General features: G+C 40.2%; 1 protein-coding gene across 1 annotated transcript; it reads left to right on the top strand.

The window, feature by feature from the left end:
- Positions 1-15181: 15181 nt before the first annotated feature.
- Positions 15182-16756, top strand: LOC306650212 (vomeronasal type-1 receptor 90-like). The gene has a single exon (XM_079122062.1). The coding sequence runs from the start codon at positions 15719-15721 to the stop codon at positions 16649-16651; it is 933 nt and encodes a 310-aa protein (XP_078978188.1). The 5' UTR covers positions 15182-15718; the 3' UTR covers positions 16652-16756.
- The last annotated feature ends 601 nt before the right edge of the window (positions 16757-17357 follow it).

Genomic DNA, 17357 nt, shown 5'->3' with positions numbered 1-17357 from the left:
ATACCTACACTCATCAGAGAGCCCTCATGATACTTCTTTGAATATCCTCCCTGAACACCTCAGAGCTTCCTTCTACTCTGCTCAAACAACCCTTCCATCACACCTCACTGTGTCCTTATTATTCTCAGAGAGATCTCACTATCACCTCAGAGGGCCCTCCCTACACAACTGACAGCATTCCTACCATGATGGTTTGAATGTGAAGTGTCCCTAAGAAACTGGCATGTGACACAAGGCAAAAATGTTCTGAGGAGAAATAATTGGATTATGACTCTCAGTTCAATCATTGAATTAACTGAGTTGTAACTGAAGGGGTGGGGTATGGTTGGGGAGGTGGACATTGTGGGCATGGCTTTGGGTTATATTTTTATCTGTCTAGTGAAGTATATTCCTCTGCTTCTTGTCCACTTGTGAGCTGCTTCCCTCTACCATACTCTTACACTATGTTGTTCTTCCTCCCATCAAGAGCCCAGGAATGTAAACTTCTGTCTACAGACTGAGACATCTGAAACCATGAGCCGCTGAATAAACTTTTCCTCCCCTTCAGTTATTCTGGTTGAGTCATTTAGTTGCAACAGCAAAGAAAAACTAACTAAAACCCCCAGTCAGTCAAAAATCCTTCCTACACCACCAATAAATCCCTCCAGGAGAGCTCATAAAGACCTTTCTACACACCCCAGAGAACTTACTACAAAGCTCAGAGTGCCCTGGCTACTCATCTCAGAGTCCTAACTACATACTGTAGAAAGCTCCCCTCCACATATCACACAGCCCTATTTTCAGCATCAATGTGTTTTTCCAATTCATCTCAGAGAGCTCTCACTACTCACCTCAGAAGGCCCTCTGTATCCAACTCACTTAGCCCTTTCTACTCACCTCAGAGCACAGTCACTATACACCTCAGTGAGCCTTCCCCACACAACTTACAGTGCCCTTCTTAAACATCTCAGAATGCCTCACTACTAACCTTATGAGCAAGCCCTACACACCTCAGTGTATCTTTACTATACACCTTTATAAATCCTCACTAAACATCAGACAGCACTTCAAGTCACCTCAGAGATCCCTTCCAACAAACCTCAGAGAGCCCTCTCTATGTAGTTCAGGGTGTTCTACTTACATACCTCAAAAAGTACTCACTACATTCCTCAAGAACAGTCCTTATACACCTTAGTGAGTCCTCACTATACACCATTCCAAGCCCTCAATAAAGACCTCAGAAAATATTTTACTTACCACAGACAGCCCTCAATACACACTTCAGATAACCCTTTCTACTCACCACACAGGCCTTCTCTATACTTTCCAAGTGACTTTCCTTACTCACCTAAGGGTGCACTCAAACTCATGTAAAGGAGTCCTACTGCACACCTTATAGAGCTCTCCTATAGACTTCAGAGGGTCATAGTTACACACCTCAGAGGGCCCACCCTAGACACTTCAGTGCCCTCCCTACACATCTGTGTAAGCTCTCAACTCACTTCAAGGCAGTTCCAGTACACCTAAGAATGTCATCCCTAACACCTTCATGGGTCCTCACTCTACCTCTTCAGAAGCCTTAAACAAACTCCTCAGAATACCCTTCTTATCATCTCAAAGAGCCCTTTCTGTTCAACACAGAGGCCTTCCCTATACGTCAAGGAGCCATCCTTAACCACCAAAGGGAGCACTCTCACTAATGTCAGGCAACCCTCCTACAAACCTCCTACACAGTATATTAGGCCCACCCTACATACCCCTGAGGCCCTCTCTCCACAATTCACAAAACCCTACCTTCACATCTAGAGAGCCATTTCTACAAACCTCAGATTCACCTCCCCACATACCTCAGAAAGCCCTCCCAACTCACATCAAACACCCTTCCTATACACTGCAGAGGGCTCTCCATACACACCTAAGAAATGATTCTTCCACACAGTATTAAGCAATCCCTACACATGTCAGCAATCCTTTCTACACACCTCAAAGAACATACCACACAGCCTTTGTACAAACAACAGAAACCCCCTCTTCACATTTCAGAGAGTCCTGCTACATACCTCATATATGGCTCCTTTCACTCCTCAGTGTGTTTGTTCTCTCTACTCATCTCAGAGATCACTACTCACATTAGAGGGTCATCCCTACAATCCTCATTTGTCTCCTCTATTTACCTTGGATCACCCACCCTATAGAGCACAGAGTCCTCTCTACACATCTCAGAGAGCCTTCCACATCAACTTTGCAATGTTCTTACTACACACCTCAGAAACCCCTTACATACATCTCAGATCCCTCACTACCCATCAAAATCCCTCCCTGGATCCCACCAAGAGTCATACCAACACACCTTGGAGACCTTCCCTTCACAACACAGAGAGCCCTTCCTACACACCTTAGAAAGGCCTTTCTACTCACACCCATCATCCTTCCTACATACTTCATGAGTCCTTCCTAAACACCTCAGAAATGCATCCCTAACCACCTCAGAGAACCTACACTACAAAATACAGTTTTTCGGTCTTTCAGGGCTGTGAGTCTTCCCGGTAGGAGGGTGTCCTCTGAAATGCTTCAGCTTCCCGTAGTAGCAGCAGTATGGCTCCACATGGCATCTAATGGACAGTCATATGCCAAAGGAATGAGTACAGAGGTCCTAAACAGCCTCAATATATGGGCACAAGGTACTAGATAGAACAGAAGTAGAAATGGTGGAGACGGATTTGTTTGGATCAGCTTTATTTTTCTATTACTGGATATACATTTTAATGTGGATGGTGTGACTGGGTCCAGTTTGGAGACCTTTTTAAATAAAGGTACAAAGAATCACCTTGGGAAGCAGTGTGTAAGAAGTTGTAAGCAAAGACAGGAGTGAGGCTGGGCAAGGTTTTTATATGCCTGTAATCCCATCTTCATTAGCCTGAGGCATGACCATTGCCTGAGCCCAGGAGTCAGTGGGTCAGCCAAAGAAATAGTTGCCTCACGATTGAAAAAGTGCAGGCGTGTGAATTCCTGAGATCTTTAAGGGCTTTTGTGGCAACTGCAGGCACATTACAATCCTTAGAAAGGCAGCTGGAATGGATTCTCTTGGGATAGAAGATTGAATGTGTCATCACTTCAGTTTCTGAAAGATTTTGGGGCTGAGAGTTGTACCCATGAAGTGTATTTCAAGTAGAATGGGGAAGGGAATAAATATGCCTAATAAAAGTAATTGAGGGAAAAAAAATACAGTTTTTCCTTCTCATCTCAGAAGTTTTATTTAAACTCCAGAGAGCCCTCCCTTCATAGCTGAGAGAACCCTCTCTACACAACATAAAGAACCTAAACTACAAAACTCAGAGAGCCCTCTATACTCATCTCACAAGTCCTACCTACACACCACAGAGCCCTCCCTTCACAACTCAAAAAACATTTTCTAAACACCTAACAGGGCCGTATATACACACCCTAGAGGTAATTACTCTGAACCTCATTTAGCCATACCTACACAACTCAGAAAGTCCTTTCTACACAGCTAAGCCCTCACTACACAGCAAACACAGCATTTACACTCCTCAAAAATCCCTCCTTTCACTTTAGAGAGCCCTGTTACACCTCATAGAGCCCTCCTTTCACACCTCAGTGTTTCCTCTTTACTCAGAAATCTCTCTCTACTCATATTAGAGGGCAGTCTACACACCTTGGTGAGCCCCTTCTACTCACCTCAGAGCACCCTCCCTGTACACCTCAGAGGTATATCCATACACACCCAGATTTCTTACCATAGTCTTATGCAAGCCATCCCTACACATTTCAGAGAGCTCTTTCTATTCACCATGGAAGACTTCCATCTACCTCAAATAGCACTCCTTAATCACTTAAGGGAACACCCCCTCTTACATGAAGGAGCCCTCTACACACCTCATAAAGACTCCTACACACTTCATTCGGCCCTCCCTACATACCTCAGAGGGACTCACTGCACACCTCAGATATTCATTCTAGACATGTCAAAGTCACCTACATACACACCTCAAAAAGCCCTCCTAACTCCCATTAGGCAGCCTTCCAACCCACTGCTGAAGGCCAACCATACACACCTTGGAGATGCTTCCTCCATGGCACATTAAGCCATCCCTACACAACTCAGAAAGCCCTTCCTGCACACCTCAGAGAACCCTTGCTACCCAGCACATATGGCCTCTCTACAAGTGTCAGAACACCTCCCTTCACAGTTTAGAGAGCCCTGTAACATTCCTGATAGGGCCCTCCTTTCACACATCAGTGTTCTTTCTACTCATCTCAGAGATCCCTCATTACTCACATGAGAGTCTTGTCACTACACTCCTTGTGTATTCTTTCTATTCACCTCAAATTACCCATGTCATACATGTCAGATGGTCTGCTCTACACACTTCAGAAAGTCTTTCCTTCATATCTCAGAAAGCATTCCACACAAACCTCAGAATTCCCTTCCTGCACACCTCAGAAAATCCTGTCCACACATCACACATGGCCTTCACTATTCACCACAATATTCTCCCTGCACACCATAGAGAGCCATACCTATACACCTCAGAGAGCGCTAATGATACTCTTGTGAGGGAACTCTATTTACACCTCACAGATATTTTTTCTACTCTCCTCATAGAACTTCTACCATAACTCAGTGGGTTCTACTAATCTCAGAGAGATTTCACTATTCACTTCAGAGGGCCGTTTTCATAAAACTGAGTTAGCACTCTTTCTTAGTCAAAAAACATGCTACACCATTATAGATTCCTCCTGCACACCTCATAAACACCTTTGTACCCACATGGGGTCAACCTTTTGCAATTCAGGAAACCTGCATTCAAAAACTCAGAGTGCCCTCCCTGCTCAAAGATAGTCCTTCCTAAACACCTCAGAAACCACTCTTCTGTGTGTCCTCCCTACTCATCTAAGAGAACTCTTACTGCTCACTTCATAAGTCCCTCTTTACACACCCCAATGAGCCCTTTCTACTTGCCTCAAGGCATCCTCCATATATACCACAGGGGGCCCTCCCATACAAGTCAATGAGGTCTCTGACACACTTCATAGAGACCTCCATTTACAGCTCAAAGGCCCTTCCCTACAAACCTCAAAAAGCCCATCCTACACAACTCAGAGTGCCCTAAACATCTCAGAAAATTCTCATGACTCACTTGAACAGCAGTCTCTACAACTAAAAAAGTCATCCCTACACACCTCAATGAATTCTCATTCTATTTCTTTGGAAACTCTCACTAAACAACTCAGAAGGTCCTTCTACTCAACTCAGGGAACCCTCCCTACACCTCAGAGAGTCTTTTCTATCCACCACAGAGTCCTTTCCTATACACCTCAAATAACCCTGCTTACTCATCTTAGGGGGCACTCCACCTCATGTCAATGAGTCCTCTGACACACTCCATAAAACCTTCTCACACAATTCAGTAGGCCCTCCCATTATACCTCAGAGGGCCTCCCTGCACACCTCAGAAAGCTCTACTTTCACACTTTGGAGTCATTCCTTCACAACATAGAGACACATTTCTACACAACTAAGAAAAACCTCCCTACTAACATTAAGCATGTTTCCTACACACTGCAGTAGTCCATCCATACACACCTTAGAGATGCTTCCTTCACACAGCATTGAGTAATGCCTATAAACCTCAGAAGGCCCTTTACACACATCAGAGTTTCTTTGGTATGCACAACCTGCATTCTCTCTACACACCCCAGAATTTCCACACTTCTCACTTCAGAGAGCCCTCATGTACACCTCAGTGTACTCCATACTCATTTCAGACAACTCTCACATTACAGGGTCACCCCTGCACACCTTGTGTGCTCTTAATACTAATCTCAGATCATCTGCACTATACACTTCAGAGAGTTCTCCCTTTACATCTCAGGGAGCCATCTGTACAAATCTCAGAATGCCCTTTCTACAAATTTAATGAAACATATCTACTTACACATATGTAGACCTCACTACTCCCCATAAACCCCTCCATGATTATCTCTGAGAGCTATACCTCCACACCTCAGATAGGCCTCAAAATACTACTTTAAATGTCTTCTGTGAAAGTCTCAGAGATTCCTTCTACTCTCCTCAGAGAACCCTCATATGACTCCTCCATGTGTTCTTCATACTCAGAGATCTCACTATTCACATCATAGGGCCCTTTCTACACAACTGAGAGCACTCTGACTTAATCAAAAAACCCTTCTACACCCCTCATAAATCCCTGCTGCACAACTCAGTTTTCCCTACATACCTCAGAAAGCCAACCTTTTCCACCTCAGAGAACCTACACTACAAAACCCGTAGTGCCCACTCTAGTTGTCTCAGAGGGTCCTGCCTACACAACTCAGAGAACCTTCCCTTCAACATTTGTGTGTCATCACTACTCATCTCAGGCACCTCTCACTACTCACCTCAGAATTCTCTCTGTTCATAACTCACTGAGCCCTTTCTAAATGACTTCAGAGTGCCATTCATATATGTAATACAAAGCTGCTCCCCCACCTTTCCATTGCATCACAACCTAGCTTGTCAGTCTGAAACATGCTCTCCCTGCCCTTTCTGCTGCAGCCATTGCCCTGCCTTCCAACTACTTGTCAATCTGTGAGCATCCTAGCTAGCTATTGGTTCATCAGTTAGCTTGCAAGTATCCTTCTCCATTATTGGTCCCCTGCTAACCCTGCACAATTAAACTGCTTAAGGGTAGCTACCCTGCCATTTTTTTTCTCATGCTTTCTCTCTCCTACTCACTTTCCTTCTCTCTCCTCCTCACTTTTCACACTCCCTCTTGCATGCACCCTTTCTCTTTTCCTCTCTTTTAGTCTCATTTTCTCTCTTACCCTGCAGGGAGACACTCTGTTTGCTTAATAAACTCCCTTATGTGACTTCCTGTGTCTGGCGTGGTTTTCGTGGGTTTCTTACAATATACACATCAGCAAACCCTCTCTAATAACCTTTGGGGGCCCTCTCACACATCATGGATCCCTATGACACACCCCATATTGACCTCCTTCACACATCATAGAGTCCTTCTTATACAGCTCAGTGAGCCCTCTCTACACACCCAGAGTGTTCTCTCTACATATCTAGAAAAGCCCTTACTACTCACCTCAAAAGCAGACCCTACACACCTCAGTGTACCTCACTCTGCTCCTTTGCAAGTCATCACTAAACCCCTAAGAGTACCCTTCTACTCACTTCAGGGAACCCTCACTACACCTCAGAGAGACCATTCTACTCACCACAGAGACCTTCCCTACACACCTCAAGTAGCTTTCCTCACTCACCTTAGGGAGCACCCCCACTCATGTCAAGGAGCTCTCCTAAACACCTCATAAACCCCTCCCGCACAATTCAGAGAGCCTTCTCTACATACCACAGATCACTCTTCCCACAAACCTCAAAACACCTCCCTACACACTTCAGAAGACCCTCCCTACTCACATCAATTACCCTTCCTAATCACAACTGAAGCTCAACCGACACATAAGAAAGCCATTCCTACCCAACTCAGAGAACCCACTCTACACACCTTAGAAAACCTACACTACAAGCTCAGAGAGCCCTTCCTACTCATCAGAGACTCTTACTACACACCATGAAAGCCTCCCTTCTCAATTCAGAGAGCCCCCTCTACAAAACTCAGAGGGCCATCCATACACACCCTAGAGATTCTTCCTCTGCACCTCAATGAGAAATTTCTACACATCACAGAAAATTCTTCCTACACACTTCAGAAAGCCTCCACTAAACTCCACACAGATCCTCTTTACAAACTCAAAGAGCCTTCCCTTCAAACTCCACAGACCCCTGATACACTGCTAATAGAGCTTTCCTTTCACACCTTAGTGTTTTTTTTCACCTCAGAAATCTCTCACTGTTCATATTAAAAGGCAGTCCCTAAATCTTGAAGAGCCCTTTCTACTCACCTCAATGTGCATTCCCTATACACCTCAGAGAGTCCTCCCTATGCACCCCAGGGTCCTCACTATAGTCCTATGCAAGCTGTCCCTACATATTTCATAGAATTCTTTCTATTCACCAATGAGGCCTTCCCTATACACCTCAAATGACTCTTTATTCACCTTATGGAGCACTCTAAAAAGCCCTTTACACACTTCATTGTGCCTTCCTACTTACCTTAAAGGTCCTCTGTTACTCACCTCAGAGAGCCATTTCTACACACCTCAAAGTCACCTCCCTAACACTTCAGAATACCCTCCCTACTCACATTGAGAGCCCTCATACACGCTGCAGAAGGCCAATCATAGACACCCTAGAGATGTTTTCTCCACACCGAATTGAACAATATCTACATGTGTCAGAAAGCTTTTCTTATAACCCATAGAGAATGCTCAATAAACACCATTTGCAGCCTTGCTACACCTCAAAAATTTCTCCCTGCATGCTTTAGAGATCACTGTTACACACCTCATTAAGCCCTCTTTTACACTTCAGTTTGTTCTCTTTACTCAACTGAGAGATCTCTCACTACTCATCTGAGGGGTATATTCCTACATACTTTGGGTATCCTGTCTACTCATGATGTGCACCCTGCCAGTGCACCCTAGAGAATACTACATACACATCCCAGAGTCCTCCTCCAAACCTCAGACAACACTAACTTTTATATCAGTGTGTTCTCCCTACTTATCTCAGAGTTCACCTCAGAAAGCTACCTGTATACAACTCACTGAGCCCTTTATACTCAGTTGAGTGTCCTCTATATACACCCCAGTGAGCCCTCCCTAATAACTTCAGACTTAGAAAAGCAATAGTGAAAAGTTTGCTCATTTTTTGGCATTTATTGCAACTTTCTTCTGCAGTTTTCAAACCTCCCCAAGCCCATCCATGGAGAATTTCAAACTGTAGAGATTACAATTTTCATTTTATATATTTTCATTTATTTCAAGTTTCCAATTCTCTATAGAAATGACAATTTTTTAATTTATTATCACCTGTATTAACCCTTCACATGTAGATAATGGTGGCCCTAAAAAACTATCTTTGGATTCCAGCACCTGGAATATCACTGGGTCTGCCTGAAGTGATTTTACTTTCTTTTGACTCCAGGTTACAGGGCTCCACATTTTCTTAAAAGTTTATATATCTTCATGAAAAGTACACAGAAAACTAAGCCTAATTTTACAGTTTTTCTCAGAGAATGTGCAGAACTCCCTGCTCTCTCCCTTAGTGAGAATGAGGGCTTATCATACAGGTTTTTTAGGGTGGATTCCCAAGTTGGGCTCTCCCTTAGGTTACTATGTTCAAAGTGCCTGTCATCTCCTCCACCTGTCACATTCAGAATTGCCTCTGTTTTTATTTTTTATTTCATCTAACATTGATTTTAATATTTTACTCAGAGCTTGAAACTTCATACTGCCACATTGGAAATGGTGGCATACAAAACCAGCACTATCCAGAAACCAGGTCCCCCATGTGGGAAGAAACTAGGAAAGAGGGGCCCATCACACACTGTAGGGAGAGGACTCTTAGAGCCACTGGGAAACCACAGGAGCTATCAGGATTCACTCACTCAAAAGTAGAGGCATTATAAATTTTAAAACAGATTTGAACTAGTTTGACCTTAGGATAAGAATTAGAGTAACTGGAATCATCAACATGATAGGGACATAATCCCAAACAAAATTTCTTTCCAGATTTCCAAACTTGGAGAAAAGTTTGGAGCCCAGCTCTCCCAGGATTGCCTTTATCCACCAAGGAATAAAGCAAAATTGAGAGACAAGTGACATGTTCCAGTGGGGAAGCCAGAGTTAAGTGTTCTCCAGGGGATCTTGTCATCTTTCTACAGACTAAAATTATAGACCTTCAAGGATAGGACTTAAAGATATCCTTTCCTTAAACCTTACAGCTCTTCTCAGCTGCATGGAGACCTCCCATTCTTCAGCCATCTGGGTAAGTGGCTCCGTGTCCTCAGATTATGAATTAGTGTGAAGGCTGTGGATTGACAGAATTTGACCCTACTAGTGAGGTTTCCAGTAGCTGCACAGGAGACATCAGTTTCCACAGTTCTATTTGGGCCAGAGGACTGTGTTCTGTATGGTGCAGTGAGTAAATTTGTTTATAAGAATGCTTGTTTCTTTAATTAAGATCTTTCTAAAATTAGTCAAATATTTTCATAGGGAATCTCAATTAATTTTAGTTTTTAATTTTTTTTTAATTTGATCACTTCTAGCTAGACAAATTACAGATGACATGTCATTTAGGGACTTTAACCTTTGCTTATTTGTATGCATATTATCAGGGAAGCCATGAGTTTTAATGTAATGTTTCGTTATAATTTTGCTTTTGTCATCTTCATAAATTAAGTAGAATTATTAGTTTTTAAAATATGTTTTAGATGCTGGTATCTTTTATTTTTTTACTAAGTTATTTATATGTGGTGCTGAGAATTGAACCCAGTGCCTTACACATGCTAGGCAAGCACTTTACCACTGAGCCACAACTCCAGTTCCCTAGAATTATTATTGATGTAACCAACTTCTATAGTTTGAGTCATTTTAAGTTTTGAAATCTTTAAAAAGAATTGTCATTTTACATTCAAAACCTCATTTCATAGAGGAGAATCTCACATTCATATAAACTATGTACTTGTATTTTCTCATGCAATATTAAATTTCACAAATTAAAACTCCCTGACCCTGTACTCTATCAGGTTGGAAATGTCAAATTAGAGTACCATGATGATAAGGTTTGTAAGTACATTAAATGTTTAAAAAACTCAGATGAGCAAGCTGGTAATTTCTCATTTCTGCCTCCAAAACACCCAGGAAAATAATTCTCGAGAGTTTTGGGGAAGGATATTTGTGTTCACTAGTCTTTTATGTTTTAGTCACTTAAAAAATGTATCTTTTCCAATTTCTGTCACAATGGAAAAGTCTGAACCTTATTTTGTTTAGAGGAATATTTAGGACAGTGAAATACCATTCTGCCCTGTTCATAGTACCTTTAAATTTTCTTTCCAAACTCAATTTTTGATGTCTTTAGCATGAACAGACAAATGTGAACCCATCTCCTTTTCTTGTCACTAAGGCACAAAGAATAAGATGAGGCAGGAAAGCCAAACCTGTTGAGAAAGAAAACAGGACTTGCATCTTACGTTACTTAATTAATCATGGAGATAGATTCTCCTGTATGACTTCTTGGGTTTCCCAGTAATTACAGCTTGGGTTCTGCAAAAAAGAAGCTCTGGGACTTCCTGTTTCTTTATTTTAAAAGAACACTTTCTACTCTTTAATCGTAGTTGACACAACATCTTTATTTTATTTATTCATTTATATGTGATGCTGAGAATCAAACCTAGTGCCTCACACATGATAGGCAAGTGCTGTACAACTGAGCCAAAACCCCAACCTCTCAGGAGAAATTTAAAATAGTGGTAGGAAATATGAAAGCTGGGTTTTATTTTACAGCCCTGACAATTTACAAAAACAAGAAATAATACTTCTATTACTCACATATATCTGCCATTCATATGTCAAAACCTTGCCCAGGATTTTGCTCATCATGTTGCTAGAGCTCATATAGTTCACAGCAGATGTGCATGCAGGACTGCCAACTGCTGGGTGATGGTTTTGCCTTCCTTGAGGTGCTAGTTACTTCTGATTAGTGCTCCTCATAGATTTCTAGCACAAGTAGTGCCACAAAGCAGAGGGGACTGCCTACATTGACCTCAGTCCCAAACCCACTTGCTTGAAGCAGGACCAGTCTCACCTCCCACATCCCCTTTGTCCATTTTTTTCTTACTGAATGGAAGAATGGGCAACAGTGGTGAAGTTGAGCTGTGTGATAATGACAATTGAAAGCATGTGAGGCTGCACATGTATAGATCAGTGGTGACAGATATTTATCTGTCATCTCATCCTTAAGAGAGAGGCCGGATGATGCTCACACAGAACAGATGTGTGCTTCTCTCACCACTTCACACTGGAATCTGGCTATCTAAAATGTCCTTAGAACCCAAACTTGCAGTGGATTCCACAGAGGGGTGTCCTCCTTTTGTAATTCTGTTTCCATTCTGACCTCCAGTTTATGTCCACTGCTGGAACAGCTTGCACTGGTTTGAGGGAACATGTATTATGATGCATGTATTATATAGCCACTCCTGATTTTGGTGATAGAATGGCACAGTGACTATCAGGACTTCTTCCTTGATACAGATAGAAAAAGGAAGTCTTAAACATAAGGGTCCCCAGTCTTCATTATCTACTCTCAAAAATAAAAGTTCTGAATTTTTTGAACATTTTTTTTTCATGTGTGATCTGATTTTCCCATCTTTTCACTTGGTCTTTCCTTCCTCTTACCACATGTGGATTCTTCAAATGTGATCTATTTCAGAAATTAACATTAGATTCACTATGATTTACACATCCTTACATATAGAATGTCAAGTCTGGGAGAAGTTTGATCTCATCAGTGTGTAAAGTACAATATTGGCACCTGGTACAAGAGGGCATCCAGGTGCCAAACAGGCAGCATCAACCCATAGACCCTAATTTAAGAAGTGTTTCTCATATAACTACAATCATGGCAAGGAGCTTGTGTTCTCTCCCCTGATCTCCTAGACTGTGCTGTACGAGGTGTGGTCACAATGGTGCATAACTGGGAAGGAATGTGTCTCAGGGTTTTTCTTATATTGTTTGTATGAATGATTCCCATTGCCCAGAATGCTTTCTAACAATAATTGTACATTAGCATACACTACTATGAACCTTTCTTTATAATACTTACTGTAAAATTTTTACATAATTTTAATTATACATAATTGATGCGCCTCATTTAGTGATATGAATGTTGTTTAAAATTGGAGATAGCAGAATGACAAGAAAAGTATTTTTCTGTATTTTCTCCTGGCATTACAAGGAGAATTAGTTGTGCTTAGGATTACACAAAATGTGTCCTTTTGATGCACAACATCAGCAGAGAGTGTTTTTCCTGCTATTAATACAGACACTTTCAGAAAACAATTTTCCAATGGTTATAAGGCAATGAACAAAGAAATCCATGAATTCCTGAATATTATTGCAAATTCATGGCACTGTACACTCCTGCATTTCATTACTCATGTTTGTAGAAATAAAAAATCCCTGGTCATACTGAACTTATGTCATCCAATGGCCTTGAGTCACAGGTGATTAAAAAATATCATTCAATGAGTGTTAAAATGTTTTTTTTAATGTCCAAAGATTAAAACTAATTAAAGCAGATCTTGTAAGTCACTCACAGAAATGATATCATAGAATGCATGTTTTGCTCTTGTTTTATAATACATTTTTGTGTGTGTTTTCAGAGAAGGCAATTTTTAAAGTTTGTTTGTCTGTTCTTAGTACCAAGGATTGAATCCAGGGCACTTAAACACTGAGCCACATCACCAGCCCTTTCATAAAATTTTTAGGTAGGGTCTCACAAAGTTTTTAGGGTATAGCTAAGTTATTGAAGCTGGCTTTCAACTTACAATCCTCCTAACTTAGACTCCTGAGTCAGTGCAATACAGGCATTTGCCACAGCACCTGGCCTAGTACAATTATTTAAAGTTATTTAACCCATACTAATATGTATCCATTTAAACATATGCCATGAATATATTCACACTTGATATGTGAAATAAATTTATAAGAATGAGCATAAGCCATTTAAATATACACAGATGTCACAAAATAAGAGAACTATATCCTATTGATCAAATGTGACCCCTAAAAGCTTAGACATATGGACAATTGATTTATATCTTCTATTTTTTTTCTGGACTTATCTTTGGAGACAACAACAAAACACTGAATGAGTAAAAGCAGAAAATTTTATCTCATTAACTGGGGATAAGACTGACTTTTCCTATTGGTGGTAGAGAGTTTTAGTTTTCCACAAATAATGTTTGTTGGCACTCATGCATTGAAACTAAACTTGATCACACAGAAGTTGAGAAAAGAAAAGTTTCCTAGATCTATGATAAGAAAAGAAATGAGATGGTGGGTAAGGAATGCTAAAAATAGTTAACAGGGTAAACTAACTCTTAGGTTTTATATCATAATAGGGTGATTATAGTCTATGACAATTACTTATACAACTCCTATTAACCACAACAGTATATAGGTTTCAATTATCAAAATGATAATATTGGAGAAGATGGAAATTGTCCTGATTTGATCACTACACACTATATACACATTATACACCTACACTCTTAAATGATAATGCTAGGTCCCATATCCAAGAACATTTAGTAGATTCCAAGTAAAAATTAAAATAAAGAAAAATCAACAATTTAATGTTTTAATGAAGTATCTACATCACTTCAGATTTTTATATGGTGTTCCATGTTCATGAATAGTTTTTCTGGTTTTTCTTAATATCTTGCCTTATAGGTCTACAGTTCAAAGAGTTCTGAAATGATTTAGCCTCACATGCATGATTTTCTGATGATTATTATTTTTCAGTATGTGGCTGTAAATAATTTAAAGTAGGTACCTACTATTTTAGACACTTGAATTAAAGCACAAAAATGTCATGTAGAGAAAATATTCCACCAGTAGGTTGACATCAAATTTCTGTATCATTTCTTCTTGGGCCTCTGATCTGGAGAACTGCTTACTTAAAAGAGAAGAAAATTTGAACTTTTTAGGAGGTAGATCTTTTAGTCTTGGATCCAATGCTTTTTCTCTAGTGGGAACCTTACAATGGAATGATTCTGAATCTATTTTAACTGTGACTGTACTAACCACTCTGACTCTAGATGACTGAGGGGAAAACACTAGGATATATTCTTAGTAATATTTGATAACTGGACTTGACTCACATAGAATAGTTATTCTATAATAACAGAAATCTAAGATGTAAAGCTATATTGGAATTCAAACATAATCCTAAAATACCACCAGAGATCTTTCTCAACATATTGTTAAGAAGTTCTAACATTATGGAGATTTTATTGAGGCAGCAAAAGAGGTGGTCATTATTAAAATAACCGAGATAATCTCCCAAGTCAGGGGTATGAAGAACTGAAAAATTTAAATATAATGGCTAACCTGTCTAGAAGACAGGCAAAATGACTGCTCATATTGTATAGATGAGATGGTCATATTTAGCATCAAGGTCACACTTAAACTCAATGAAAAATTATAAAGTAAATTTCAAAAAATGTATCATAGAGGGCATACCTCTTAATACTGGGTCAGTTGTATTAAGGATATTACATCTGGTTATAAACCAGAATAGACAGCACTGAAATAATATAGTTAGGTGTACAACTACTCCATTGAGATTAATTTCTTGAGAGTGCTGGAATTCTCTACTATTATGCAATCCTCCCATTTGAATTCACCAAAAATTGTAGAGTTTCCATGTGTACCTGGTGCTTAATCAAGAAGAGAAAGATGAAAAACAAGTAAGACACTATCCTGGAAAATCTCAAGGTGAGATTATAAGTGAACTATTCTCAAAACTAAATGGTAATTCTGAATGTATAAAAAAGCTCATGTACAGTGGGAGTCCAAAAGTATTTACATACTTTGACATGATTTGGTATTATTAGCAAAATGGAACGTGGAGTGTGTCAGAAAGACTTGAGGGCTGAAGTGAGAAAAGGGTGTGTGTACTACCATTTCCTGATGGTAAGAGTGTAGGTTGAAATTCATGACAGTGATATTATTTGAAATAAAGACTTTTTCTTCATTTTCTCCTAAGATATACACTATGTGATTTCTTGCCTATAAGATGAAAGTGACCAACCAACTATATGATTTTATTAGTATGAGATATGCATTCTTCTCTGAAGTTGGCATTGGGATCTCAGCCAACACCATCCTTCTTCTCTTCCGCATCTTCACATTCCTTCTCCAGCACAGGCTGAAGCCCACTGACCTCATCATTTGTCTCTTGGCCTTAATCCACATAGGGATGCTGATAATTATGGGGTTCATAACTACAGATGTTTTTGTTTCTCAGAGTATTTGGGATTACATAAAATGTAACGCATTAATCTATTTATACAAGTTTTTGAGGGGCCTCTCAATTTGTGCCACCTGCCTGCTGAGTGTCCTCCAGGCCATCACCCTCAGCCCCAGAAGCTCCTGCCTGGCAAAGTTCAAATATAAACCTCCACATCAGATTTTGTGTTCCCTTGTGTTCCTGTGGGTCTTCTATATGTCCTTTAGTGCTCACTTCTCATTCTCTTCTACTGTCATCCCCAATGTGACTTCACATGGTCTTATATTTATTACTGAATCCTGCATGATTTTACCAATGAGTTACTTCCTTAGGCATTTATTTTTTATACTAGGTGCATTCCGGGATGTCTTTCTTATAGGGCTCATGGCCCTCTCGAGTGGGTACATGGTGACGCTCTTGGTCAGGCATAAGAGGCACATCCAGCAACTTCACAGTACCTGCCCTTCTCCAAAAGCATCCCCTGTACAGAGGGCCACCTGGAACATCCTTCTTCTCATGAGTTTCTTTGTGTTCATGTACTGTTTGGACTGCATCTTCTCTTCTTCAAGAACTATGTGGAACAATGACCCTGTTTGTCATTCTATCCAAATGATGGTGGCAAGTGGCTATGCCACAACAAGTCCTTTTCTGCTCCTCTGTACTGAAAAACAAATTATTCACTTGTTGAAATGGTTTTGGGGGAAGATAGTACATATTTAACTACTAAGTGATAAACAAATTCTCCTAATCTGCCAGTATACTGGCTTCTGAACAATAAATCATGGCATAGAATATATGTTCTCTGAATTAAATCAATGTGGATATATGCATGTTTTGTTAAATTTGTTTACTATGAAACATGTGAAAAAAGTCATAGAAATGTCAATAATGGACCTTTTTGATTTAATACAAAGGCACAATATATCTTGTTTGTATCAGCAAGTGATTCTTATGAATTGTGTGTCACCTTCAAGGCATGGGTTAACCACTTATAAATACATTGAGTGTAAAGTACTTTTTAAGTAAATGCTCCAGTTAGCTGTAATTTGTCCAGCTAAATATGTCAATATTCAATGCCATTCATTATCAAGTGATCCACCAGATGTCTTTTTATTGATCTGCCAAAATATAATTGAACGAAGGGACTCATTTTATAATATGTACACCAATTCTCATAGTAGCATTACTAATAATTACCTACATTGAAAACAAGTCAATGCTCAAAAGCATATGAATGTATACACAAAATGTGGTCTGGTCACACCTTGAAATATTATTCAGCCTGGAAAAGAAACATAAATGCCTGAGGGAGTATCTCATAAACCTTGGAGATATTATTGCAGCTGAACTGTCAGTCACTAAAGAATCAATGCTACAACTGGGTTGTGACTCAGTGGTAGGGCACTTGCCTGGAATGCGTGAGGCA

This window comes from Sciurus vulgaris (assembly GCF_902686455.1).
Source record: "Sciurus vulgaris genome assembly, chromosome: 19".
Classification (NCBI taxonomy): Eukaryota; Metazoa; Chordata; class Mammalia; order Rodentia; family Sciuridae; genus Sciurus; species Sciurus vulgaris.
Note: the sequence above shows the minus strand (reverse complement) of the source record. Positions and strands in the feature narration are given on the sequence as shown.

Excerpts from the sequence above, each read along its gene's own strand:
- LOC306650212 (XM_079122062.1), top strand. The coding sequence starts at position 15,719 with ATGAAAGTGACCAACCAACTATATGATTTTATTAGTATGAGATATGCA.